At 53.9% G+C, this 27831-nt stretch overlaps 3 protein-coding genes and 1 long non-coding RNA gene across 6 annotated transcripts in view; 2 read left to right on the top strand and 2 right to left on the bottom strand.

The window, feature by feature from the left end:
* GNA12 (G protein subunit alpha 12) overlaps positions 1–4408 on the top strand; it is a 124323-nt gene extending 119915 nt beyond the window's left edge. The window contains exon 4 of one of the 2 annotated variants that reach the window (XM_017894698.1): positions 770–4408. In XM_017894698.1, the coding sequence (XP_017750187.1) occupies positions 770–1339 (570 nt within the window). In that variant the 3' untranslated portion in view covers positions 1340–4408. The remainder of the gene's footprint in view (positions 1–769) is intronic. The other variant, XM_017894689.1, reaches the window with a different exon arrangement.
* A 1083-nt stretch (positions 4409–5491) lies between these two features.
* LOC108543867 (uncharacterized) lies at positions 5492–9427 on the bottom strand. Its single transcript, XM_017894679.1, has one exon. The coding sequence runs from the start codon at positions 7103–7105 to the stop codon at positions 6437–6439; it is 669 nt and encodes a 222-aa protein (XP_017750168.1). The 5' UTR covers positions 7106–9427; the 3' UTR covers positions 5492–6436.
* A 1981-nt stretch (positions 9428–11408) lies between these two features.
* Positions 11409–23418, top strand: LOC108543892 (uncharacterized). Its single transcript, XR_001889698.1, has 3 exons — positions 11409–11614; positions 12564–12788; positions 21678–23418. It is a non-coding gene; the product is annotated as an uncharacterized LOC108543892 (long non-coding RNA).
* AMZ1 (archaelysin family metallopeptidase 1) overlaps positions 19995–27831 on the bottom strand; it is a 33547-nt gene continuing 25710 nt past the window's right edge. For both annotated transcript variants that reach the window (XM_017894673.1, XM_017894667.1), the window contains exons 4-7: positions 24540–24668; positions 24035–24204; positions 23429–23605; positions 19995–20846 (exon numbers count right to left, since the gene is read on the bottom strand). In XM_017894673.1, coding sequence (XP_017750162.1) covers positions 20286–20846; positions 23429–23605; positions 24035–24204; positions 24540–24668 — 1037 coding nt within the window. In that variant the 3' untranslated portion in view covers positions 19995–20285. The remainder of the gene's footprint in view (positions 20847–23428; positions 23606–24034; positions 24205–24539; positions 24669–27831) is intronic.

The following is a 27831-nucleotide window of genomic DNA, read 5'->3' as shown; positions in this document are numbered from 1 at the left end:
CCAGGCTGGAGTGCAGTGACGCAATCATAACTCATTGTAGCCTCAGCCGCTTAGGCTCAAGTGACCCTCCTGTCTCGGCCTCCCAAGTAGCTGGGACTATAGCACGCGGCGCCACGCCCAGCTAATGTTTTTCCTGCTTGTCAGTGCGGGGTTTTACTGTGTTGCCCAGGCTGTTCTTGAACTCCTGGGCTCAATCTATTCCTCCCACTTCCCAAAGCACCAGGATTATAGGTGTGAGCCACCATGCCTGGCCTGAAGGATTATTAATAGCGCAGAGTCAAAGTGGGTGAAGAGTGTGGTTGCCTGTGTGTTGCTAAAGACTTAAAGAATTTTCTAAGAATAACATTAAATGTATTGCAGAGTAAATTTATATCACATTACAAAACCTAAATCACAGTAAGGTTTCGGAAGCTATAAGCTCTGGGAGTTAGAAAAATAAAAAGGTATCTCTGGTATGGAAACAAAAAAGATGGTAAATTTCCTCTGGAGAAGAAAATGGATGTGGTTTTGCCCTGGGCCTGCCCATGAGTGTTCTGAGCATTCGTCCTCAGACTGGTGAGCCTCCGTTCGTTTTGAAATGTAGTATTTGATTCTGTTTCACGGCCAGTTGATAATTTTATAAATGAAATTTGCTTTTGGTATCTGGTTCAACTTCTTGCAAAACTCGGTCTCTTTCCTTTTACCCTGTCTTTTTGCCATCTTTTTGTTTTTATTTTCTTGTGTTCTTTCTTCCTCCCCCTAAATTTCTGCCTCATCCTGTATTTTACAGAATTACTTTCCTAGTAAGCAAGACATCCTGCTGGCGAGGAAAGCCACCAAGGGAATTGTGGAGCATGACTTCGTTATTAAGAAGATCCCATTTAAGATGGTGGATGTGGGCGGCCAGCGGTCCCAGCGCCAGAAGTGGTTCCAGTGCTTTGACGGGATCACGTCCATCCTGTTCATGGTCTCCTCCAGCGAGTACGACCAGGTCCTCATGGAGGACAGGCGCACCAACCGGCTGGTGGAGTCCATGAACATCTTCGAGACCATCGTCAACAACAAGCTCTTCTTCAACGTCTCCATCATTCTCTTCCTCAACAAGATGGACCTCCTGGTGGAGAAGGTGAAGACGGTGAGCATCAAGAAGCACTTCCCGGACTTCAGGGGCGACCCGCACAGGCTAGAGGACGTCCAGCGCTACCTGGTCCAGTGCTTCGACAGGAAGAGACGGAACCGCAGCAAGCCGCTGTTCCACCACTTCACCACCGCCATCGACACCGAGAACGTCCGCTTCGTGTTCCATGCTGTGAAAGACACCATCCTGCAGGAGAACCTGAAGGACATCATGCTGCAGTGAGCAAGAAAGCCCCGGGGTTTGTCGTCCTCGAACAGCCTCCACGGCTGTGGGTCCGACTCTTGGGTGTGTCTTGTCTGTGTGGTCCTTGAGTGGGTGTCTCGGATCCGTGCCCTGGAATACCTGGCTCAGGAATGCTGTCAGACCAGCCAGTCAGTGAGCTCTAGGCAAAAGGACATGGAAACTGTCACGTTAGCTACTGAATCCTGGGGGCAAGTGAAACTACTGAAAACCCGAGTGATGATGTTGTGAATACGGAACACCTAATCACACAGCTTGCTTTGCTTTTACAGAAACGTTCCTCTTTTTCTGACACAATTTAATTGAGGACCGTGTGTGTGTGTGTGTGTGTACACACACGCTCTGTCTTTAATGACAGAAACATAGAAACCAGCTGGCCTTGCAGACGGCTTTTCTAACTCACAAGTCTTCTGAGACAGACTAACCTGAAAGCTTTGCCTAATGGTAGCTTGTAGAGATCCAGTGCACGCCGATGCTGCTAAACTCAGAGTGCCTGAGCCCGGCCCTGCAGCCCCAGCCGCAGTGTCTGAAGGCCACCTCCCAAAGGGAGCACATTGCCTTTTCAAACTCCCGTGCCGATTTCCTAAGAGCCCCTGGTCCCCGCCTCTCAGATGAAGCTGAGGAGCCGTGCCTAGGATCCCTTCCCAGCTCTGAGGATGGGCTGGGGAGCTCTGCAGGTGTGGATTCACCTTATGCCCCTACAGCAGGCTCAGCCCTATCCACCCTGCCCAATGCCCAGCAGCACAACACGGACTGAGACAGGATGCCCACGGGGACTGCTGCTCTGTCCTCGTACACACAGCGGTGCTCTTCTCCCCTTAGCCACCCCCCCAACCCAACGACAAAGACACAGAAACCAGGTCCCCTTGCAGATGGCTTTCCCATCTTCCTGCAAGTCATCTGCTCACACACAGTTGGCAGCACATAGCGTTTCCTTCTTTCAGAAACATTCCTCTTCTGGGGCTTCAGAAAGCTGGCAAGGCCACTAGCAGAGCTTTTGTTAATGCCCCAGCGGCTTGGCGAGCTCACAGCTGACCTTTCAGGAAGCCCACAGACGCTGGAGGAATCTTGAGTTTCTCCAAACTGCCGCTCCACCAGTGCCTTTGGACAGCCGTGCCTGTTTGCAGCTCTCCTGTAAGTCTGATTCTCATCGAGGCCCCTTGCTTCTATGACTATGCTTGCAGAACAAGTAAACAGTCTGGGACGCCGCTGTCCCGGGGGAGCCCGCGGAAGCCTGTGAATGTTGATACAAGCTGGCCAGTCCTGGGCCCAGCTCACTTGTCCAGCTACCTGCCAGGTGGCTTTCGCTGTGTTGAAAACACATTGCATTCCAAGCTGGCCCCCTCTGTGTGTCGCTCTACTGAGAAATCCTGCCTAGTGTGTTTGGGGATGTGTCCTAGCATTTAAAACAAAATGAAAGCTTCCTCTTAATTGGTACCCGAATGTTGTTGTGGCTCAGTTACACATCCCAGGGCCCTTGTCCCAAGGCCGTGCTGCCCCTGACCCCGAGCCCCTCTGCAGCTCACCTTCAGCTTGTTTCCTGCAAACCCGGTAAATACAAGCCCTTGGGACAGATGCAGAAGCAGAAGAGGGAGGGGGAAACCTGCCTCTGGGTCACCCTGTTCGCAGCGCGTTTTCATCAGGAGACAGCATGGAACTCTGTCTTGCAGTGCTCAAGGGCGTGCGTCAGTGTTTGCTGGGCTTGTGGCTCCTTTTTTGGCTGGATAAAGAAGTTGCTGTTTTTGTACTGCTTCTGTGGCTCTTCACAGACCTAAAGGATGTGACCGGAGCTGAGTGATGATGACCAGGTTTTAAAGGAGAAAGAAAACTCTGGTGGGTCTCTCGGGATGGTCTCAGGTCACATTTTCAGTTTCCAACAGTGATGCGCAGCAGGGTCCAGAGCGTGGTGAGCTTTGTTTGCCTCCCGGGTCCGCTTTTTCTGTCTCTGCTGTGTGTGTTAAAATCGAGGGCCCAGAGAAAGTGCAACCGGGTCCTCCGCCAACTGGGGGAGCCTCTTGGTGGCGCTGTTGGCGACAGCAGCGCTGTGATTGGCATAGCAGGGGAGTTGTTTGAAACACTTTCCTGAGTAGTCCAGACTTGTCAATGAGTGCTTTTTTTTCCTGTAAACAGTCTGACATATTTACTCGTCACTTTCAAACCGGAAGCATGAGAGGAAGGAGCTGTTGTGGGGTCCGTTTAACTCGATAGAAAGCGCAGTGGGACGGCCCCCGGCCCGGGCTCTTGACCCACTCAGCACTGGCCCCACCTCCCTGGCTGAGGCACTTGGCCTTGCTGAGCTGGACTTCCTCCTCCTCCTCCTCATGACTAGGGTAAATTAGAACGTTTTAAAGACACCCCTTCCAATTCTGTAACGCATTGTAATTGGAAAAGAAGGAAACTCTGCAAGGCTAAACTGTCATTTACAACTTTGCTACACATAGACCGTAGTCAGTTTTGTCTCCAGAACCTTAGGCTTTTGTATTTTTTAATTTTAATTTCATTGTTAATCCTTATTGTCTTTTTTTATTAAGATGTTGGAAAAGCAGGAGGTAGATTTGCCTCATCTATTATTGCAAAAATGTAACAATAAAGTTCCTCAAAAAGATATGTTCCTCATAGCTAACTCTGTACACATAAGAACGCATATAGGGATTTTACTGAAATCTATTTTAACTCTTCTGTTTGTAGAGAAACTGTTTCAAGGATTTTGAGTCATAGATCTAATTTATAGAGATCTCTAGAATTCTTACTGTAATTTCCTACTTTGATAAAAGAAAAATGAGTCAGATTATTTTAACTCCAAGATTAAAAAAAAAAAAAAAACTTGAGAGAAGACTATTAGTTATAACTAACTTGGTGGTTCTGGGAACAGACATCTAACCTGATATGGTAAAGGAGAGGCTCCCATTGGGATGATAGTGGTCCCGGTCAGTTGCTGGTGGCGTAAGCTTTTCACAGTGTGTTAACATTGGGAGGGTCTGGCTTGAAAATTCGGCCACCGTCAGCCTCTGAATGTTTCTTAAAATAAATTTAGTCTTTCTTTGCTTAATATAAAATATTGCCAGGATTCAAAACCAACACTAAATTGATTTGTCAGTCCCCAAAATTCAGAGCAGATCACTCTAATCATAATTTTTTTTTTTTAAGACAGAGTCTTCCTCTGTCGCTAGGCTGCAGTGCAGTGGCACGATCTCAGCTCACTGTAACCTCCACCTCCCGGGTTCAAGCGATGCTCCTGCCTCAGCCTCTCGAGTAGCTGGGTCTACAGGCACCCACCACCACACCCAGCTAATTTTTTGTATTTTTAGTAGAGACAGGGTTTCACCATGTTGGCCAGGATGGTCTCGATCTCCTGACCTTGTGATCAGCCCACCTCAGCCTCCCAAAGTGCTGGGATTACAGGCGTGAGCCACCGGACCCAGCTCTAACCCTCATTTTATTTGAAGGTGGTTTATTATTCATCATAGTTTCTATTTCCACACACGAAACAAAGCCTGGCAGGTAGGAAACCATTGTAAATAACATTTTGGGCTGGGTGCAGTGGCTCACACCTATAATCCCAGCACTTTGGGAGGCCAAGGTGGAAGAATTGCTTGAGTGCAGGAGTCTGAGACCAACCCAGGCCACAAGAGACCCATCCTTACAGATAAACAAAATTAGCTGGGCATGGTGGTGCGTGCCTGTAGTGCCAGCTACTTGGGAGGCTGAGGCAGGGGGATCGTTTGAGCCCAGGAGCTTGAGGCTACAGTGAGCTGTGATCGCACTCTGCACTCCAGCCTGGGCAACAGCAAAGACCCTGTCTTAAAAATAGATGAAGATAGCTGGACACGGTGGCTCACACCTGTAATCTAGCACTTTGGGAGGCTGAGGCGGGTAGATCACAAGGTCGAGAAATCAAGACCATCCTGGCCAACATGGTGAAACCCCGACACTACTAAAAATACAAAAATTAGCTGGATGTGGTGGCACCTACCTGTAGTCCCAGCTACTCGGAAGCTGAGGCAGGAGAATCACTTGAACCAGGGAGGCGGAGGTTGCAGTGAGCCGAGATCATGCCACTGCACTCCATTCTGGTGACAGAATGAGACTGTGTCTCCAAAAAAATAATAAAGATGTGTTCCAGAGGCTTTTATTCAAAACACTATTTTTAAAGCATGACATGGCAGCATATACACCTAAACACGCACATGTAAGCGTGAGAGGCCCCGCTCTCCAAGATCAGAAGTTGGGAGGGGAAGGACCTTGATGTGCTCTGGAGACCAGAGGCGCCCAAGGGGATGGCAGGTGGAGGTTCTGTCCTCGCAACCCCTGGGGTTATGGTTCCAGCCAGAAAGTGAAGAGCTGTCGGGTCCTCGGTGTGGTATGACCAGAGCTCTCATGCTCAGCCCTCCACCGGAACTTGCTCTTTGTATCACGGGGCATCTCTCCTCTTGCCCAAACAAGCAGCTTTCTGGAAAGAGGAGTGTGGATGCCACTCAGCAGCATTAGCCCGTGTGTGGCCGATGGGGTCTTGAACTGACCACAAGTGGGAAAGGCAGAGAGTGCGCCAGAAAAACGCCTGCCCTGAGCACACCGTGTACTGTGACTGTAGGCTGAGCTCTGGGAGCCTGGATGTCCTCACGTCTCCACACTGGATGGCGTAGTGGCTCTCTGCCCTGGGGACACAGTCGAATCACCCGAGGTGCTCTCACCCAGGCAGTGTGCTGAGCTGCCAGTCCCGAGACACCAACTCATAGATACAGGTTTCCCTGTGTCCCAGGTGGTTCTGATGGCAGCCAGGGTTGATGGTCACTAAAGAGGCCAGCTGGGAGGTTCCTTCCAGGTTTGGGGACATCCATGTCTAGTGTGGTGAGGATTGTATTTCACTGTATGACTCACCACCCGGTCTTCTCACTGTGACCAGCAACCTACCTCGAGAAGTGCGGGGATGGTGGGTTCTCTTTTGTGATTTAAGGGCAGAGAGGAAATCCTTGCTAATAAATATTTGATCGCGTGCGTGCAGCCTTTCCAAATCTCTTGGTGCCATTTCTCTGTAAGGTGTGTCACAGGTGCTTAGCAGCCTCCTTCCGAAATGATTCCTTAAAATTCAGGAGGCTTTGCTTTGAAGAAGACAGGCCACTTGAAGGCTTGCTTAATTTGCACAACAGCCCCGGGGAGAGATGGTCCTGAAATACGGGATCCTGGTGTTTCCTTGAAGCCTTGGCATTCAGGAGAGCTGGCCCAGGCCTGAGAGTCGGCGGGGGCACTGTAGCGGCCAGGCTGGATGCCTGTATACAGAGGCACCAGAGGAGGATCTGGCACCGCGTGCCCTGGAAGGGGATGGTTCACTGACATCAGCCTTTCAATCTCGTGATCAAAGTTTTGCGAGGCGTTGTGTTGGACCGGGAAGAGAAAAGCGTTAGGTTTCCCAAGAAAGGAACTGAAGCCGCTTTTTGACCAGGCCTCGACGGCAGCTGGCAGGCTACCAGGGAGAGGCAGAGTCTGCGGTTTAGGGGGTAACTGAGCTGGGAGTGGAGCCCACAGGGTGTGGACATGCTGCTCCTGCCTCCTGGTCCCATGTTCATGGCCTGTCTCGCACGCTCCCTGGAGGAAAGTCTTCAGGTCACCGAGACCTGTCCTTACGGCTGCTCCCTCGCTGCTCCATCTCTCCCTCCAGAACATTCTGGAACTCGGAGGTGGGTTATTTTCGGGGTTCAGGGTGCCATGTTGAAATAGATGCATTGGATTTCTGGGCTGCAGTGTTGGCATCTCCTCAGTTAGAAGCCCACTTCAGACACAGGTCACTGCTCCCCGGAAGCATCCCTCACCCCTCCCCTCACGCGGCTGTATCCATCTGGTGCTGCGGGCCCAGAGCAGCCCCTTCAAGGAGCTGCCGGCATGGCATGGTTCTGCTGACCACAGGCCATGGCCGTGGCTCCAGCCCATGAGCCCGGAGGACCTGAGGGGCCAGAACAGCCATGCTCGGGCCTTGCCTAGCCCACATCCCACTGAACTAGTCCTGGGAGATGAGCTTTTCTCGGTGTTTGAATTTCGCATTCACAGGGTGTGCTCGCAGAACCCAGCAGGAGGAAGCAGGAGGTCGCTAGAAGTGAGGGAGTTCCAGACACCCTGGCATGGTGGATGCTGCTAGAAGTCAGTGTCCGTTTGCGGTGTGGGGTAGGAAGTGGGTGGAACTCAGACCACAGTGCTCCTGCCCACAAAAGGCAGACCACCCACTGGGGCACTGGCTTCTCTGTCCTGGTGGATCCGGGTGTGACGGGGACGAGAATTCCTCCCATACTTAACCCTGACGTTTGGAAATCCTTCCCGGACGATGTCATTGTGAGACTCTCACGAGCCCGGCAGCCTCGGCACCTGGCTGACGGTGATTTGCTGGGAGTCGTATTGGAAATGCGGCTAAGTGGCTGACTTCACAGTAGTAGAAACTTAGCTCCACCCAAAAATTAGGTGCTCTTTTTTTTTGAGCAGGTTCTAGTAGGTCATTTTCTCCCTTTGGTTTTCTTTCGGATGTGTGTGTAACATGAACCAAAGCGGGACACAGGTGCAGTTACCCTGGGGTCCCACGTCAGCCTGAATTTCCTGCCGGGCCGACACACAGCCTGGCCCTCGTGTGAATGGGGTGGGAGGGTGCGGAGAGGCACGGAGGGCCGTGGTTGGTAGAAGGGCTTCCCTTCCCTCACCTGGTCCTGTTGGTGAAAATGAAGGGTTCTTATTCCAGGCCTGTCACCTTGGCACCCTTTAACAATGAATTCACTTCATTCTGTGATTTTAAAAGCTGACGCATTTCATCCAAATGAACGTAACCCCATCTATTTGTCATCGAGGTAGAGCTTTCCTGGGGGGCCACATCTTCTCAACAGGTCGCAGGTCTGGCCTTGCCTGGCGTTGGTGAGCCCCAGCTGGCTTGGACCATGCAGCTCATCTGTTAAAATCTGACCTTAGAAGTGGCCAGGCACGGTGGCTCACGCCTGTAATCCCAGCACTTTGGGAGGCTAAGGCAGGTAGATCACGAGGTCAGGAGTTCAAGACCAGCCTGGCCAAGATGGTGAAACCCCCGTCCCTACTAAAAATACAAAAAATTAGCCGGGTGTGGTGGCGGGTGCCTGTAATCCCAGCTACTCAGGAGGCTGAGGCAGAGAATTGCCTGAACCCAGGAGTTGGAGGTTGCAGTGAGCTGAGGTGGCGCCACTGCACTCCAGCCTGGGCAACTGAGCGAGACTGTCTCAAAAAAAAAAAAAAAAAAAATCTGGCCAGAAGTCCAGATGAGAGAAAGTTTCTCTCCACAGAGACAGACATAGGCGCAGTGAAGTGCGTGTCCCTCTGTGAGAAGGATGTAAACAAGTCCTCCAGGCCCAGCTCCGGGGCTCTCTGGTACTAGCTCCTGGTGCAGAGGGAGGCTCTGAGAACAGGGTTGCTGGGGACAGCCGCGGTATCTGACCTGCAGGCCTCCATCACTCCATCGTGGTTGTCTGCAACTTCAGCCTCTGCCCTGAAGCTGTGGGGAAAGCTGATCTGAATCGTCCGCAAGAGCTTGGGGAGCACCGAGGGGGCATGCAGGACTGTGGCCATCAGCGCCCCAAGCAGTGTGAACCCCTCGAGACTGCGGCACCTCTCCTCCTCCTCCATCCGACAGCTGGCTCCCGAGGGACCTCCCACAGCCTCAGGGTGATGCTGGAGATCTTCACCACCAATGTCTTTCCCATCTGCCCTCCCCAAAAAAAGGTCAGTACAAACTAGGCTGAGGACACCTGGTCAGGTAGGAGACTTTGAAACTCGGGTGTCAAGAACTGTTCAGACCTGCATCTGGAAATCACACAAATTAAGTTGGTTCTTTGTGGCTCTCCCACTCACCCAGGCTGTCTGGATGCACCCGGGTGCATGTTGCCACATTCCCCTGCAAACAGGTGCCAGCAGCTCTTGTGACTTAGCTGTGGGTGACAGGTGCTGAGCACGCGTCTGCAGTGGGGCCCCCACACAGCCTGCAGGCACTGTGGGCCATACGCTCTGTGGTGCTTTCCTGTTAGGAGTCAACCTGTTCATTTTTTTTTTTTTCCTCTTTTATAAAATGTACTCAAGTCGCGTATAATTTCTACGCCACTCACAGGTTGTACAACTGCCATGCAAATGCATTTCAGATTTACTTTTTTTTTTTTTTAACACAGTGAACCTTTATTTTATTCTATTTTATTTTATTTTATTTTATTTTATTTTATTTATTTTATTTTATTTTATTTTATTTTATTTTATTATTTTATTTTATTTTAGATATAGGGTCTCACTCTGTGGCCCAGGCTGGAATGCAGTGGTGTGATCATAGCTCATTGCAGCCTCAAAACTCCTAGGCTCAAGCAATCCTCCCACTTCGGCCTCCCAAGTAGCTGGGACCACAGGCATGTACCACCACCCACCCACACCTGGCTAATTTTTAAATTTTTTATAGAGATGGAGTCTCACTGTGTTGCCCAGGCAGGTGTTGAACTCTTGGCCTCAAGTGATCCTCCCACCTCAGCCTTCCTGAAGTGCTTGGATTACAGGTATAAGTCACTGTACCTAGTCTGGATTCTTTTACAAGCCTATTTATGCAAAATTTAAAATCTCCATTGATCCTGTCAGTCTCTAGAATCTCAAAAAATTACCTTTTGACCTGTCAGGCAAATTGGTTTAAAACATTCAAAATGTCTTGGCCGGGCGTGGTAGGTCACATCTGTAATCCCAGTACTTTGGAAGGCTGAGGCAGGCGGATCACACGGTCAGGAGATCGAGACCATCCTGGCTAACACGGTGAAACCCCTTCTCTACTAAAAATACAAAAACTTAGCGGGGCGTGGTGGCGGGCGCCTGTAGTCCCAGCTGCTTGGGAGGCTGAGGCAGGAGAATGGTGTGAACCTGGGGGGCGGAGCTTGCAGTGAGCCGAGATTGCGCCGCTGCACTCCAGCCTGGGCGCCAAAGGGAGACTCCGTCTCAAAAAAAAAAAAAGATTCAAAATGTCCTTTGTCTTAACTGCATTTGAACCAGCTTACATCGATGGGCACAACCATCGCCAGGAAATTCGGTGTCGTAAGCTCGGCGCCTACTCGTGGCCACTGTGTCCTAAACTCCCTTTCCTGTGCTCAGGCCCCAGCCCATGCAGCAGGAGGGCACACTGCCCAAGGGACCAGTTGGACGGCCTTCTGTCTTTAGCGCCTGAGCGCTTCAGGGCCTTAAATACAGAAAGGAACCGAGTGCTCTCTGCAGCCCCCGGCGACAGTTGCTGCAGCGCCAGCACCACCTGTGCCGGGCTGTCCTGCCGTGACCGGACTCAGTGTAGGAATACAGTGTGCTAGGTTAAGATGTGATAAAGTTTTGGGAGGCCGAGACGGGCGGATCACGAGGTCAGGAGATCGAGACCATCCTGGCTAACACGGTGAAACCCCATCTCTACTAAAAAATACAAAAAACTAGCCGGGCGAGGTGGCGGGCGCCTGTAGTCCCAGCTACTCGAGAGGCTGAGGCAGGAGAATGGCTAAACCCGGGAGGCGGGGCTTGCCGTGAGCTGAGATCCGGCCACTGCACTCCAGCCTGGGTGACAGAGCGAGACTCCGTCTCAAAAAATAAAAAAATAAAAAATAAAAAAGATGTGATAAAGTGTAAAAATGCATGTTATAGCCACGGTGGTTAGTATTCACATGTTTTGTATATATGATTTTTATACATCTATTAAAATTTGTCTTAAATTATACCTGTTTTCCTGGCGGGTTGTGTCCCTGCCTCCCCCACCAGTGCTGAGAAGTGGAGGCCCCTGAGTGTGGTGCCCACCCGCTGTTTTTCCTTTTTGAGACAGAGTCTCCCTCTCTCTCCCAGGCTGGAGTGCGGTGGCGCGATCTCAGCTCACTGCAACCTCTGCCTTCCAGGTTCACGAGAATCTCCTGCCTCAGCCTCCTGAGCAGCTGGGACTACCGGCGTCCACCACCTCGCCCGGCTACTTTTTTGTATATTTAGTAGAGACGGGGTTTCACCGTGTTAGCCAGGATGGTCTCGATCTCCTGACCTCGTGATCCACTCGCCTCCGCCTCCCAAAGTGCTGGGATGACAGGCGTGACCCACCGCGCCCGGCCCACCCGCAGCTTTCAAACAGAAGAATGTGGCAGCAGATTCTGCAAGCAGATTCTGTCGCATCCACAGGCTTCCAGGGTGCGTTCCACCGCGGGGCAGGCGCCTTTCCGGAAGCAGAGGCCTCCTGGCGTCTTCCACTTGTCTGCGGTGCGCGGAAGGAGAGAGGTGAGCGCTCAGCACAGAGCCCGGCTCAGGCCTTAGACCCTGTCCCTCGTCTCCTGAGCTCTACCCTCCCCTGGCCTTTCCATCCCTCCCAGGCACGGGCGTCCGCGGTTGCTCTTCCTCCCAACATTGGCAGGAACCTCCCGCACCACCCAGTGTTTATTCAATAGAGTCGGTCGTTTTGCAGCTGCTGGTCGCCACCACCAGACCTGTGGGTGTAAGGGACGCTCGCGGGCAGCCAGAGACGGCAGCCCGCAGGGTCACACAGGAAACGTGCTGTGACATTCATATAAACAGAAATAATGGGCCGGGCGTGGTGACTCACACCTGTAATCCAGGCACTTTGTGAGACAGAGGCAGGAGGACTGCCTGAGTCCAGGAGTTCTAAATCAGCCTGGGCAAGATGGCGAAACCCTGTCTCTACCAAAAAAAAGTTTTTAATTAGCTGAGTGTAGAGACACACACCTGTAGTCCCAGCTACTCAGGAGGCTGAGGCAGGAGAGTCGCTTGAGCCCAGGCATTTGAGATAAGCCTGAGCAACATTGCAAGACCCCTGTATCTAAAATAAATAATTTTTTTTTTTTTTTTAAAAAGGCTGGGCGCGGTGGCTCACACCTATAATCCCAGCACTTTGGGAGGCCGAGGTGGGTGTTTCACTTGAGGTCAGGACTTCAAGACCAGCCTGGCCAGTACTGCAAAACCACCTCTCTACTAAAAATACAAAAATTACCCAGGCATGGTGGCGGGCACCTGTAATCCCAGCTACTTGGGAGGCTGAGGCAGGAGAATCGTTTGAACCCAGAAGGCAGAGGTTGCAGTGAGCCAAGATCACACCACTGGGCTCCAGCCTGGGTGACAGAGACTCTGTCTCAATAAAAAAAAAAAATCAAAAAAAGAAATGATGATCCCCTCCAGCCCCCAAAACACACACTAGCCTTTCCTTTTGTCACAGCGCATGAAAAGCATCCACTCTGACGTGGGGAGACATGGAAACGGGGAGTGAATGTTTGCGAAGTGACTCTCCGTTTGACAAGTGTTTTAAAAACCTCCAGCAGTGTTTGTGGATGGGCGTCCACGTGGGTAAATGAACCCATCCAAGTCAGCAGAGGAGCCGAGTCTCAGAGGGGAGCCGCGCCCTGCACGGAAAGCTCTGCAGCAGTGCGTGGCAGTCCTGTCGGTAGGTTCCTGTGGGCTCCTTGCATTCTCAAATGCAAGGAATTGTTTACCTAATTCAATAGACACATTCCCTGTTTTCGTTTAGACTTCTAGAATTTCATCCTCTTCCTTTAAGCCCTTTTTAAAATTTGGAGTTGAGGCCGGGCGCGGTGGCTGACAACACCTGTAATCCCAGCACTTTGGGAGGCCAAGGTGGGTGGATCAGGAGTTCGAGACCAGCCTGGCCAAGATGGTAAAACCCTGTCTCTACTAAAAATACAAAAATTAGCCGGGCGTGGTGTGGCTGGCTCCTGTAATCCCAGCTACTTGAGAGGCTGAGGCAGGAGAATCGCTTGAAACCAGAAGGTGGAGGTTGCAGTGAGCCGAGATGGCACCATTGCACTCTAGCTGGGCAACAAGAGCAAAACTCCATCTCAAAACAAAAAAAATTGAGGGTTGATAGCATTTATTAATTTTGAGAATGAAAATGTAAAATGGAACCATTATAGAAAACCTGAGTAACACTATTTATTTTGTACATCAATGTTGTCCATCAATCATTGCAGTATAAAATGCCCCAGGTATGTTTCCACGTGGACTGGACTCTTAAAAATAACCCTGTCATATGATCGAGCGGTGATTAAAGCTCACCTAATTAGGGCTAAGTCGTTCCCATTGGGAGAGGTTATTGTGGAACTTGTATGTCAGGCTAAGGGATGCCGTGGGCTCTGTTGTTGGGGCAGAGGAGGGAGCTCTGCTGGGCGCGCTCTCCTTTGCCCTCCTTAGGCATTGCTCCTGCTCGGGGCTCCGTGACAGACATCAGGTTGTGCCATCAAGAGCCCCACGTGAAACAACTGCCTCCAGGTGGTGCAGGCGGGAAGGCGGCTAGAGGATGGCAGGAATGAAGAGGAGACATCCCCCTTCCGACAGGGGCTCCCTGCAAGCCCCAGGAGGCCGCCCGGAGTTGGGTTGGCAGCTGGCACAGCTGCTGCCCCCACCCGGTAAAGGTCTCGAGCCCTCACAAGGGGGCGCCCAAGAGGATAGCCACCACCCACCCAGAGGGGCACAGGTCGAATGTGGTGGAAGTTGGATCTCACTTCAGATGAAAAAAAAATTTGCCTGTTCTTGCAGCTTCCCTCCCTCTTTCCTTCCTGCTCTCCTGTACATCTGCCTGTGTTAAGCGACCCTGAGAAAAGCGTGTTTTCTGCTTCTTTCAACCCGCTCCATTTCCTGTGGTTTCTGTGACTCGCCTGTTCCCAGAGGCCTCCCCAAGGTGGGCAGAGCACAGGGAGAAGTCGACGCTGAGCGCCGGACGCAGCTCGGCCCCGGCCTGCCCGCTTCTCCCTGACCACGACACCAAGCCCGGCTGCACAAGTTCCATCCTGTTAGAAGGGGCAGTGGAGCTCCTCCGTGAGAAAGCGTTGAAAGAAACGGTGAAAAGTTCACTGCCTTCGGCTGCTGACAGTCTGACCGCAGGGGGCGGGACGTCGGCTTCAGACTGGTTCCCACGCTGCCCCCAGGAGCCGTCAGCCGCGCTCATCACCTTTGTCCACGTGCCAGGCAAGTGGGCGCCCGCAGGTGCCACCAGCGTGCAAGAGTCAGGGCTGACAACCACGTCCCCATTCATTCCCGCCGGTCACAGACCACCAAAGGAGGCCCGTGAAATAGACTCACAAAGCTTGGCGAGGGCCCTTGAACCGAAGATGGTCTTAGGCTAGCCGGGGACGAACACGTGTTGGCCTTTGCTGAGAAATTACGGTTCAGTCATACTGTATCCAGAAACCCAGGCACACTGTGGCGGGCAGAGCACCCCGCCTGAGAGAGAAGATGCACACTGGGCCCATCGGCAGCAGAGCCAGAGCTCTCGGCAGCAGAGGATCACCAGGTTGGAGCCAGGTTACTCCGGGAACTGGCTCAGTTTCCATGTAACAGAAGTGCGTTCAAAGCCTAGGGAGCCTCTGGTGGAATCTGGCGGGTGTCGTCTCTCGTCAATCTCGCGAGAGCTCGGGCGCCTCTGAGAGAGGGCGGGAGGTTAGTCGGGCCTGGCTACCGCGGACCCTCCGTGAGGGACGTTCCTGCGCAGCCGGGGAAGGCGGAGGCCGCCATGTTTGCTCCGCTCCAGTGACAATTTGGATTGCCTCATCGTCGCGGGAACACTGCAGCGGGGAGAGAGTTGGACTGAACGCGCGGTGACCCCAGAATGCTTCTTGGAAATTGCTTTTTAAAATAAACCCCTGCCATCAGCCTGTTTTCATTTGCCTCCCTACCCAAGATCTGAGTTCAAAAATAAACCTCCGTTCTTCCGGGTTCTCATTCATCAAGGTGCCGCTGTACCATGTCAGAAAAGGGACGGCTCCGGCGGCCTTCTCCACCGGTGATTTGCATCTGTTTTGAACAGCGTTCGCAGGCCGCGGCGGCTCTTCACAGTCAAGCAGGAAGCGTTTCCTAGATTACCCTGCGGTGTTTATCTTTGAGGGCCTGGTGTTCCAAGAGCCATCAATTTGCTGTTTCCTTGGGTTTCCTTGAAACTGGGCACCTCTGTGTGCCGTTGTCCCCACAGGGATGGCAACTAGATTTCAGCTCTGGTGCAGCCTGCGTGCGGGGTGAGCTCCAGAGAGCCCTTGGGTGCAGGGCGAGCCGCTCCCTGGGGTCTCTCCCAGGATGGCAGCCAGGTCCCCGCGAGTCTGTCGCCCTTTCTGGAGCTGCAAAGCCGGCCTAGAGGACGGGCCCTCATTTGCTCCCAGCACACAGAGGCAGGCCCAGGTCAGGTCAGGTCTGAGAACCCCATCGTGAAGCCCTGATTCTCTCCGTCTTCACGGGGATAGGGATAAAAATATTTCTGTCCGGGCCTCACCCTCCTTTAATAAATCAGTGAAGCCCCAGCAACCCTGGGGGTGTTTTCATTGGCACCTCACCTAAGAGTGCTGGCCACTCACCCAGGTCGCTCCCCAGAGTGGGAAGGAGCTGCCAAGGCCAGAAAGCCTGCTGGTAATCAGAACTGAGGGGCATGGGGGCTGGTGTGGGGGCTACTCAAGAATCAGGGTGCAGGCCTCCCAAGTCCGTGCACCTTCTTACTCTTCCTGCTCAGATCTCCAAGGTTGCTTTCCTAAGAAAGCCGCACAACAGCAGGCGAACTGGGGGTTCAAGCAAGAATAGACTGCATCTGAACTTCAGCTCTTCTGCTTCTGAGGCTCCAGCCCTTCCCAGTCCCATCTTGGTGGCCACAGCCATGCAGTGGGGACGCAGCCATCTGCCTTACAGGTCATTTCGAGACTCGAGGATGATGATGAGAAAAATTGCGTTACGTAGGAGAGACCCCTTCAGAGGTGGAGTTGAGCCACCAGGGAAGGTTTGCCTGTCCAGGTGGACTTGGGCAGGGCAGCCGGTCCCTCCCTCCAAGACCTAGCTGACCCTGCCCATTGGGTCTGCAGAACAGCTCCCTTGGCACCATATGGAGACCCTCTATGTGTGGGTGTGTCCCTGGAATGTTCTAGCGTCCCCTTTGAACTTGGTGGGATCTAAATTTGGACACCCAGCTTTATCACTCGTGTTTGACTAAGCCATTTTATGTTTAAGGCTTTTGGAGATTTCTTTCATCAGGGAAAGGTCTGAAGCAGATGTCCCACGGGACAATATATCCCTCCCCCCCACCCATGCTCTGGAAACGGGGGTGGGGGCAGAGCTCCACTCACTGTCCTGTGCCCTCAGGGTTCACACCACGGACTGGAGTCGGGATGCTGCTTCTCCCCTCTCCCCCGTCTGACAAGGAGTTTGGGCTTTGGGGAGGAAGACAGAAAATAATGAGATTTCGGAAAGGACTGCTGGGCTGCCTGAAGAGAGATTTGCCTCTAAGAGGGGACACTGCGTCTCACCCCTTCATCAAAGCATGGCTGTGACGTGGGAGTGTGTATTCTAGCTACTTCAGAAGGCAAGTGTTAGCTTCCCCAGCCTTGTCGCACACACACAGCAATACAGATAACGTCTGTCGTGACCTGAAAATATTTTTAGCTCCATGAGGCCCCGCTAACTTGACCTGCCAAGATGGGTGAGGCTCTCAGAAGAGAGGTCATCGTCAAGCTGGAAGACCCATCCTTGTGAATTCAGGGGCTTCTGACAGATAAGGAGACGAGAAAGCAATTAAGTGGACTGTGCACATTTTTTAAAACTGAAAGAACCATGGCCCTGTGTTTCTTGGAAACCATCATCTCTAAATTTAATCTCAGTCCAACTTTTGCAGCGCTTAAGGAGTTTAGAAAGATTCGTGAGCTGTGACCTTCCTCGAGAAGGCAGCCCTCATTATCTCTCTGCTGCCTTAGCATCTTTCCTGCTGACTGTCCCAAGTTACCCTTCACCGCAGCACAGACAGAACCTGGGGCTAACACAGGGGAGAGGAGGGAAACCGATTTCTCTTCCTCAAAGTTGCATTTCAAAACAGTCTTCCCCACAGCTGTCTTAAAAAGTTTCAGTCACATCTGCAACTAGGTAAAGGCTGTGGATAAAAGGGGTTTTTTTTAGTGGTTTGCTCCTGCCTTCAAAATGCTTTTTTGGGACATGCATCACAGTTGAGGGTCAAAGGACGTGGATACAGAGAGACAGTGCGGAGGCTTTGGCCAGAACCCCAACGCACTCCCACCCTCAGCCTGAGCCAGGCTGTTCTATTTTTGTCACCTGTTTAATCTCACATCACTCCAGCGGTTAACCTTTTGCAGAAGATGAAGGAAATCGGAAAACAGGTCATCTAGCAGGTGCACCAGCCAAATCCCCACCGCGAACGCCGAGTGGGGCTGACTGTTCATGAATGGCCACCGCGATATTCTGTTGCCTCACATTCCCTGCCACAGCCCCTCCCCGTGAACGTGGGGTGGGTTCCTTGTCACTGCCTCAGTAGAGTGCAGGAAAGGTGACACTCTGTGACGTGAGGCCGAGTTATGAAACGCCACAGAGCTTCCATCCGTCCCTCAGATTGTCCACCTTAGGAGGGCAACCGCCATATTGTGAGGAAGCCCAGGTCACTTTCTGAAAGGCCTGGCTCTTCGTCTCCCCTCTTCGTTCTGTCACAGTTACCTCCCAGGTCACTGTCATGCACCTTAGAAGCGATGCAAAAGAGAGTGGTATGGATGAAGGTCCTAATGCTACTTCTCAGCTGCATCTTTGCTTCTCTGAAATCAACACCTACTTGTCCCTTTGCATTTTTTGAGACTGGGACCAGGAGCCTGCTGTCCAGCTTCCTCACAATATGGCAGCTGCCTTCCTTAGAGGATGCCTCTCCTCCATGTAGAGTCTCACTTGGGCAGGAACCAAGGCCTGACATTAACAGCCAGCTTCCTCAGTGTCTCACTCTGTCACCCAGGCTGGAGTGTAGTGCTGTGACCTCGGCTCACTGCAACCTCCACCTCCCAGGTTCAAGCGATTCTCCTGCCTCAGCCTCCTGAGTAGTGGGGATTACAGGTTCCCACCACCGCACCCAGCTATTTTTTATATTTTTTAGTAGAGACGGGGTTTCACCATGTTGGCCAGGCTAGTCTCAAACTCCTGACCTCAGGTGACCCACCCACCTCGGCCTCCCGAAGTGCTGGGATTACAGGCGTGAGCCACAGCGTGCACCCAGAAAGTAGCCACATGAACGAACCCTCCAGTTGAACCACAGAGGCAAACCATCTCCACCAAGCTCTGCCCAAGTTACAGATTCATGAGCTAGACTGTTGTGATTTAAGCCACTTAGTCTTGGGTGGTTTGTTTGCAGCAACAGCCACCAGGCTCCAGCTTTCACCTTCCGTTATTGCAGTGCGCTCGGCCGGCACCTTCCATCGGCCACTTTCTGAAAGGCCTGGCTCTTCATCTCCCCTCCCAGGTCAGTGTCATGCCTCTTTGAAGCTACGCAAAAGAGAACGGGACAGATGAAGATCCTAATGCTGCTTTTGAGCTGCATCTTTGCTTCTCTGAAGTCAACAGGTACTAGTTGTTTTGCATTTTCTGGGACCAGGACTGGGAGCCTGCAGTCGGCCTCCACCAATGTCAGATTCACAAGGAAGCCTCAGTCCCCTCCCCTGCATAGCCCTTCCAGTTTTAGTTTTATATTTTGGATTGTTTTTCTTAGAAGCCCTCCGTAACTGTATGAGCCACCCACCCACAAAAGGTCCAAGCTGCCCTGTTCTTGCCTCTTTCCAGATGAGAGAGCGTGAGCGGTGACCCCGCCCTCATCGCTCCGAAGGAATTCTGCTGTCAGAACCGGAAGTCTCTGTCCCTGGGACTCTCCACTGCAGGCTGAGGGGGACGTTTGACAATAAAAGGGTCAATTCATCAGGAAGACACGACAATCAGATGTGCATGGACATAAAGGAGCTTCAAAATGCAGGAAGAAATATTTGGCAAAATTGAAGGGAGACAGATAAAATGCCCAGCCATGGCAATAACACCCCTCTCTCAGCAACTGATCGGACTAGACCAAAAAAAAAAAAATCTGATCACCACCTCCACCTACTTGGTACTGACAGTGCAGCCGCCTTTGCCAAGAAACTGTCCCAAAAACATCACCGCAGTTTATTTTCCCCACGGTGAGCTGCAGCTGCCTCAGGAATAAGGCGGCCTCTGCCCTCAGTGCATGTCAGACACCCTCAACTCCTGCAGCCTCTGTCAGAAGAGATGGCAAACCCCAGAACTTGCATGGACAGCCCCAGTGAAGCCCGTCAGGATCGGAATGCTACTAGCGCCACAGAACTGGGCACTTCGTGTGTGCATGGGGTTGACGCTTGAGATAGAGACAAAACCCTGTTGCTTCCCCTTTGTGGAGCAGACTCAGCCTTGGAAGCTGGGTTGCAGCGTGGAACCCGTGTGCCCCCAGGGTCACTCATCTGAGCTGGCCTCTCCAGCTCTGGCTATAAATAGCTAAAGGGCAGGCCTGCAGCCTGGGAGGAGACAGGACGCGCGCTGCTTCCTTCTGCCTCTGTGGGCGAGGGGGCTCTGTCCCAACCCCAGCACAGTCCGGGTTGTACTCCCTGAGAAGTGTCCAGGAGCAGAGAGACCTCTCCATGTGTGCAGGCCCGTGGGAGCAGCTGGCTGGGACACAGGAGTTGAAGGAGGTGCCTGAAGACAAGTGGTCCGTGGCTTTTTCAAAGAACCTTTCCTTTTTTTTCTCAGACAGTCTTGCTGTGGTGCTCAGACTGCAGTACAGTGGCATGATCACATCTCACTGCAGCCTTGACTTCCTAGGCTCAGGCAATCCTCTCACCTCAGCCTCCTGAATATCTGGGACCACAGGCATGAACCACTGCATCCAGCTCATTTTTTAATTTTTCTTTTGTAGCGGCAGAGCCTCACCATGTTACCCAATCTGGTCTCAAACTCCTGGCCTCAGGCAATCCCCCTCGCCTTGGCCTCCCAAAGTGATGGGATGACAGGCCTGAGCCACCACCCAGCCAGGCCCTTCCTCTGAATCCCTGGCAGGTCGGTAGTGGCCTCAGCCACTAGACAGTGCTGGCCAGCATCCTAGGGAAGGAGACGCAGGGTAGCCCCTGCTGTGCTAACTCTCTTCCCCATCCCAGGGACAGGGGGCCGACTCTGCTCTGGAGAGTTTCCGGGCACTCAGCTTCCTCCTCAGGGAGGAGAACTTGTCCCCCAGGACCTTGCGCAGCCCCACGCTGTCCCTGCTGCTGGGTGGGTCCTGCCTGATGGCTGGGAGCTGGCCCGTGAACATCTCCCAGCGGTCGACGGCATCCACGGCTCTGTCCACCTGTGCCAGCTCCTCCTCCGCCACTTCCCGCTGCAGGGCCTGGATGCACCTGGCCAGCCACCGTTCATGCTCCTTGATAGCCTCCCCAGGGCCCCCAAGTGCCGGGGGAGCCTCTGACGCCACCAGGGAGCTCAGCCCTTCCTCTGGCTCCACCTCTGGCCCCGAGGAGAAGGCGTGACTCCAGGCTTCAGGGGTGAGGGGCTCCGACACGCTGGTGCCGGGCTCCGAGTCACTCTCACAGCACATGCCCGAGTCGGCGCTGGCGGGCGGGGTGTCCTCCCACACCGACGGCTCCCCCGCCTCCTGGCTGGGCCACGTCCCCGCCACCGCCTGAGTCCAGGTGTAGAGTCTCTAAGAGGGAGAAACACAGGCTGAGTTTGCTCCCTGCCAGCCCTCGTCTAGCCAGGGAACTGCCAGGAGACCCAGCTCCTTACCTAAGGGGACCCCACCATCCTCAGTTACCCAGGGGCAGGAGTCAGGCTGGTGGTGTGAGGGCTCTTCTGACCAGCAGCTTTTGAGGACTCACGTCCAGGCTGTGCCGGCGTCAGAGGTATCTACCCCCAAGAGCCCACCATTCAGGAACTTCATAAGCTACTTGTTATCCACAGTTAAAGAATAAAGCACTTACAGTTTCTTTTGTTTTTTTTTTGAGATAGTGTCTCACTCTGTGACCCAGGCTGGAGTGTAGTGCTGTGACCGTGGCTCACTGCAACCTCCACCTCCCAGGTTCAAGCGATTCTCCTGCCTCAGCCTCCTGAGTAGTGGGGATTACAGGTTCCCACCACCACACCCGGCTATTTTTTATATTTTTTAGTAGAGACGGGGTTTCACCATGTTGGCCAGGCTAGTCTCAAACTCCTGACCTCAGGTGACCCACCCACCTCGGCCTCCCAAAGTGCTGGGATTACAGGCGTGAGCCACAGCGTGCACCCAGAAAGTATACATAATTAAATAAAATTTTAAATTTTAAAGCAAAGGTCCAGGCATGGTGACTCACGCTTGTAATCCCAGCACAGGGAGGCAGAGGCAGGAGGATCACTTGAACCCAGGAGTTCAAGACTAGCCTGGGCAACACAGTGAGATGACAAGGGGAAAAAATAGAAAAAAAATTAAAGCAAAAGGAATACTTGAAACTCACTTCCTAAATGTTTTCTACATCTCACTCTTACCTCTGCTTTCAAGGTTATTCTCCTCTCCTGCATCTGTACAGGGGACACGCAGTTTAACAAGGCCCCACTGCACGCCTCTTCCCAACTCAGGGCCATTGGGACCTGACATCAGCCACAGTGAGACTGTTTACACCACAGGAAGTGGCAGAGACCACAAGTCCGGTTTTCTTTGAGAACATTCCGCTGATTGCTTTCCATGGACAGCAGTGACCTTTTCTGGCCAGGCCCTTGGTCGGCTCTCCAGCACCAGCCAGAGCCCTGGAACAGCAGGTGACCTCACATCTGCACCGCTCCCCTCCCTACAACAGCAAGGAGGGCCAGGCCACCCTGGAGTGCCTTTGCCTTGGCGCTTTTCCCTCCACAGCCACGGGCGATGGTGCTCGTGGAAGGGAGAGCTCTGGGCAGAAGGAGGAGCTACACCCTCCAGCTCCAATCCAGACTACGCCAGGTCAGCACGTGTAGGGAGGGGCACACACGTTATAAAAGTTCATGTCAGATGGTTGCACAAGACCCCAAGTGAAGGCAACAAATGAGAGCTCTCAACCCTTTCTGCAGACCAAGCTGCCCTTCTACCTGTTACACAGCCTCACCAGGGTACTAAGAGCTGCCCCTCGATAGGGCACAGCTGGCAGCAGCAACCTTTACAAGGCATCATCAGGTGCCAACCGGCCATCACGCCGCCTGCACCCTCAGGAAATGCTCCTACCCTCAGCCATGGCTGCGCCTGGGCTCCCCCCAAGTCACAGGCTCCTCTCAGCCTTCCAGTTGGGAAGGCTGCTTCCTCTGTGCCCCCTTCACCTTCCCTTTACTGCCAGTCTTCGAAGAAGATCCCTACAGAGAGATTCCAGCACTGTGAGCTGGAAATGCCCCAGCCTCTAGTTCAGCAGTGTCACCCAGGAGCCCTGCACGTACCGCTCCTCACTCGGCCCCAGAAGGAAGGCGGGCGCGGCTGGGCCCTGCAGGGGGTTCTGACAAGCTCAGTCTGGGAACTCCCGCCTCCACGGCCTGGACCCAGCACTGGACACTCCCACCCGCCTCCACGGCCTGGACCCAGCACCGGACACTCCCACCCGCCTCCACAGCCTGGACCCAGCACCAGAAGGAGGAGGATGCAGGGGCTTCCCAGCGCAGTTTCATTGACTGCTCTTGTGCCTGTGCACAGTGCACACCTGATAACTGGTTTTCATCCAGAGGTGGGTTTAAAGAAAAATTACCACCACCTGCCTTTGCACTCAGAACTCAGAGTAAAACTTTCGAGCCTGCAAACAAATCTTCCCCCATGAATACAGACAAGCCGTTTGCTCGGCAGCCCCACCCCGGGTGACAGCAGAGGGAGTTAGGAATGGAGGCCACCTCCAACACAGCCTTGTTCTGTCAGTTCCCACCTCCTCCCAAGGGGCCTGTGCCTCCTCTGAGGGGCAGTGACCCAAGTGTTGGTGACGGGACAGAAAAGAGCAAGTTACCCTGAGAAGACCGTGCCACCCACCGGCTGCACCAGGAAGGCCCCAAGCCGCTGCAACCTCCTGGCCGCAGCCGCCACATGCGGGCACTGGCAGGACTCGACCTACCGCCAGTGAGATCCGGATGGAGCTCAACCCCAATGCAGGTCCCGGGGCTCTGCACTGCCTGGAACCCGGCAGTTTGACAAAGCGTCTGCGCAGTCCTCGTGCCCTGCGTGGTCTCCAGGTGGCGCTCGCGGGGCCTCCAGAGCGCAGGTCCCAGCAGCCGGGCGCGCAACTCGGGGAGCGCAACTCAGCAACTCACCTGGTACCTCTCGATGAGCCTGAAGCCCAGGATGTGCTGCAGCTTTCGCAGACAGATGGGACAGAGGTCCAGGGGCCGCCGCAGGGCCTCGTCCAGGCTAAGCGCACCCTGCATGAGGCAGCGGAGCCAGCGGCAGTTCCCCAGGCCCAGAAGGTGGCAGAGTTCGTGGCACGTGACCTGGGGGGAAGGCCACCAAGCACCTTGCCTCACCGCCTTGCCCCCGTATCCGGCAGATCCCCAGGCAGCCCCAGCAGGGCCAAAATGAGGACCTGGGTGAGGCTGGATGGCCTGGAAGTGGTCCGGGCGCCCTCCCCCTGCCCCAGGCGGCAGAGGCGTCAGCCCACATCTCTGGCAGGGCAGCATTCAGGGCCCCGGGGGAAGGTGAGTCAGGATGCGCGGCCCTGGGGAGGCCACACGTGATCGGGGCTTGGGGCTCTAATCCCTACCCTGCTTCTTCATAGCTGTGTGGCCTTGGTTTCCTCATTCCGTGAAGTTAGGGGTCCACCCGCTTCTCCGTGAGGATGGGGCAGTGTAAGGGACTGACGCAGCGCAGGCTCAGCCAGCACCCTCCTGTCCCCTCTTCCCAGCCCCAGAGCCCCCACCCACCTTGCAGCACTGAACCATCCCCAGGGCACTGAAGCACAGGGCCCAGCCTCTGTCCTGCAGGGGGGCCTCAGGGCCATCTGCTGCTGCCTCTACCAAGGCTGGATCAGGGGCGCTGGGCCCCGACTTCGGGAATTCCCCCGAGAACCGGGCGAAGCTGCAGACGCCCACTTCTGGAGAGAGATGGAGAGAAGGGCACGTTCAGGGGTCAGCCTTGGCTCTAGGGGGCCCACCATCAAACCCACCTCATGCTCTCATGCAAGCCGGCCATGGCCCAACACCCCATAGGTCCTGGGAGGCCCTGTCCTGCCCACGTGAAGATGGGCCCTGGGGCAGAGGCCACAGCTGAGGAACAGCTCCTACGCCATCCCTCAGGAGGAGCTGGAAGGGGCCGCCTATTCCCATGCATGGGTATTCACTTCCACCACGAGGGTGCCCTGCAGCCCCCAGCGGCCACGGCCCCATGCTAGGCTGCCTCCCAGGCAGAGCTGCCAGGGCCCCAGCTCACCGTGCCCTGGAAGGAACTTGCTGAAGGTGAAGCTCCAGGCCTCGTGGGGGTACAGGTCGGACAGTGTGAGGCCCAGCACACACAGCGCATCCCCTGGCTTGTTGTTCTTCAAGAAGGACAGGATGCCGTCTGCGGGGAGAGGGCCAGGGGATGGGGTCAGGAGGCAGCCAGGGACCCCTATCTTCCGAGCTCAGGCTGGCACACCCTGTCATCCTCTTCCTCTGCCTGGGCCCCTTCCCAAGTCAGGTGTGGGCCAGCTGCGTTTGGTCTGACCTGAAGGCACACAGTACTGCATGATGGGGAGTGAGGGCCAGGGCCATTGGAGATCAGGACAGGGTAAGTCTGAGAGGCCAGGGACAGCCCAGTGGGGGTGCTGGAGAGGCAGCCCAGCTGACAAGACTGCGCTCACAGCCCCGGGAAGGAGAAGCCGCCCCAGCAGCTGAGTGACAGCCCCAGAGATGTCCACATCCCAGCCCTGGGACCCGGGAGTCCCCACAGCAAAAGGGACTGCAGATGATTAAAGATCATGAATGGGGGGGAGTGTTCTGCATCAGCCACGTGAGCCTGATGCCATCACAAGAACCCTCCCTAAGGCCGGGCATACTGGCTCACACTTGTGACCCCAGCGCTTCCGGAGGCCAAGGTGGGTGGATCACCTGAGGTCAGGAGTTTGAGACCAGCCTGGCCAACATGACAAAACCCCATCTCTACTAAAAATATAAAATGAGCTGGGCATGGTGGTGCATGCCTGTAATCGCAACAACTCAGGAGACTGAGGCAGGAGAATCACTTGAACCCAGGAGGTAGAGGTGGCAATGAGCTGAGATTGCACCACTGCGCTCCAGCCTGGGCAACAGAGCGAGACTCCATCTCAAAATTAAAAAAAAAAAAAACACCTTCGTTAGAGGCAGCAGGGGGTCTGAGTGAGAGCACAGGGCCTGAGGGTGCTGCAGGACTGGCTTGGAGGAAGGGCTGTGAGCCAAGGATGCGGGTGCCTCTAAAAGCTGGAAAGGGCAAGAAATGGATTCTCCCCGGAGCCTCCGGAAGGAACCAGCCCAGCCGACCCTTGACTTTAGCCCAGGGAGGCTCCTGACCCGCAGAGCTGTAAGACCACAGCGGGTCATCCAAGCTAGCAAGTTGTATAACTTGTTAGCATGGTTCCCAGGAGCGTGAGCGTGGACAGATACAGGAGAGGCCCAGGGGCTGAACCTGGGCACGATGACGTCAAAGCCAGGAAACCAGGAGTCCTGGGAGGGAAGGAAGGAGGCAGAGCAGCCACTGTGGGCCCAGGAAACCCGGAGAGGGTCTCAGAGTTACTGCAGAGGAGGGGTTGGGGCGTAGAGGCACGCAGGGGAGAAAAGTGTTTTCCAAGGAGTTCTACCATTAAAAGGAACAGATTGCCAAGGAGGTGTGTGTGTGTGTGTTTTGAGACGGAGTCTCGCTCTGTTGCCCAGGCTGCAGTTCTATGGCGCAATCTCAGCTCACTGCAACCTCCACCTCTTGAGTTCAAGCGATTCTCCTGCCTCAGCCTCCTGAGTAGGGGGGATTACAGGTGCGCGCCACCACACCCTGCTAATTTTTGTATTTTTAGTAGAGATGGAGTTTGTCATGTTGGTCAGACTGGTCTCAAATTCCTGACTTCATGATCTGTCTGCCTCGTCCTCCCAAAGTGCTGGGATGACAGGTGTGAGCCACCGTACCCGGCCCTGTGTTTGAGACAACATCCCCCTCTGTCACCCAGGCTGGAGTGCAGTGATGCAATCACAACTCACACTGCAGTCTCAACCTCCTGGGCTCAAGCGATCTTCCTGCCTCAGACTCCTGAGCAGCTGGGATGACAGGCATGAGCCACTGCGCCCCACCCAAAAAGGTTTAAATTATGAGTTTTTGGTTTAAATTATGAGTTTTTTACATTACCTTTCGTATTAACTTTTCAATTCCGGTATGTATTTTCCATTTACTGTACATCTCATTTCAGACCAGCTACATTTTTCGTGTTCAGAGCCACAGGGGGCCAGTGGCTACTGTCTTGGACAATGCGGGTCTAGTGTAGGACGTTGGGAAATGAGTGACGGGTCTTGGAGGAGAGGCCAATGAACTTTTGCTCACAAGGTGATGATGATTGATTGACAATGCCAACAAGGTGATGATGACAGTGATGACTGTTGTGGACCAAGTTATATCCCCCCAAAAGATGGGTGGCAGTCCTAACCCCCAGGACCTATCATTGTTTGGAAACAGGATCTGTGCAGATATAATCTAGTTAAGATGAGGTCATTAAGGAGACTCAATGACTGGAGTCTTAGAAGAGACGCAGAGGCACATGGTGTAAAACTCACATGGTAAATCAAAGGCCGAGGCTGGAGTTGTACAGCTGCAAGCCACAGAGGGCCGAGCATTGCCAGCAACCTCCAGAATCTGGAGGCAGCCAGGGAGGACCCTCGGCAGAGCCTTCCGAGGCCGCATGGCTCTGCCAAAACTTTGGTTTCAGAACCGCAGTCTCCAGCAATGTGAGACCAGAAATGTCCCTAAGCCACCCCAGTTTGTGGTACTTTGTTACAGCAGTCCCAGGAACCCAATACAGTGATCCAAAGCATGCTACTCTCTGGGCAAGATGGCAGGACCCCATCTCTACAACAATACAAATAGCCAGGTGTGGTGGCACGTGCCTGTGGTCCCAGCTACTCAGGAGGCTGAGGCGGGAGGATCGCGTAAGCCCAGGAGTTCAAGGCTGAGGCAGGAGGATCACGTAAACCCAGGAGTTCAAGGCTGCAGGGAGCTATGATTGTACCACTGCGTTTGAGCCTGGGCGACAAAGCAAGACCCCATCTCTAAAAAAAAAAAAAAGCAAAAAAAAAAAATTAAAAACCAGGCTGAGGCCGGGCACAGTGGCTTAAGCCTGTAATCCCAGCACTTTGGGAGGCCGAGGCGGGCGGATCACAAGGTCAGGAGATCGAGACCATCCTGGCTAACACGGTGAAACCCCGTCTCTACTAAAAAGTACAAAAAGGCCGGGCGTGGTGGCTCAAGCCTGTAATCCCAGCACTTTGGGAGGCCGAGACGGGCGGATCACGAGGTCAGGAGATCGAGACCATCCTGGCGAACACGGTGAAACCCCGTCTCTACTAAAAATACAAAAACTAGCCGGGCGAGGTGGCAGGCGCCTGTAGTCCCAGCTACTCGGGAGGCTGAGGCAGGAGAATGGCGTAAACCCAGGAGGCGGAGCTTGCAGTGAGCTGAGATCCGGCCACTGCACTCCAGCTTGGGCAACAGAGCGAGACTCCGTCTCAAA

This window comes from Rhinopithecus bieti, unplaced genomic scaffold (assembly GCF_001698545.2).
Source record: "Rhinopithecus bieti isolate Rb0 unplaced genomic scaffold, ASM169854v2 scaffold_1017, whole genome shotgun sequence".
Classification (NCBI taxonomy): Eukaryota; Metazoa; Chordata; class Mammalia; order Primates; family Cercopithecidae; genus Rhinopithecus; species Rhinopithecus bieti.
This window is presented reverse-complemented; position numbering and strand designations above follow the sequence as displayed.

Coding starts and splice junctions, on each gene's coding strand:
- LOC108543867 (XM_017894679.1), bottom strand. CDS start 7,105: ATGCCAACACTGCAGCCCAGAAATCCAATGCATCTATTTCAACATGGC.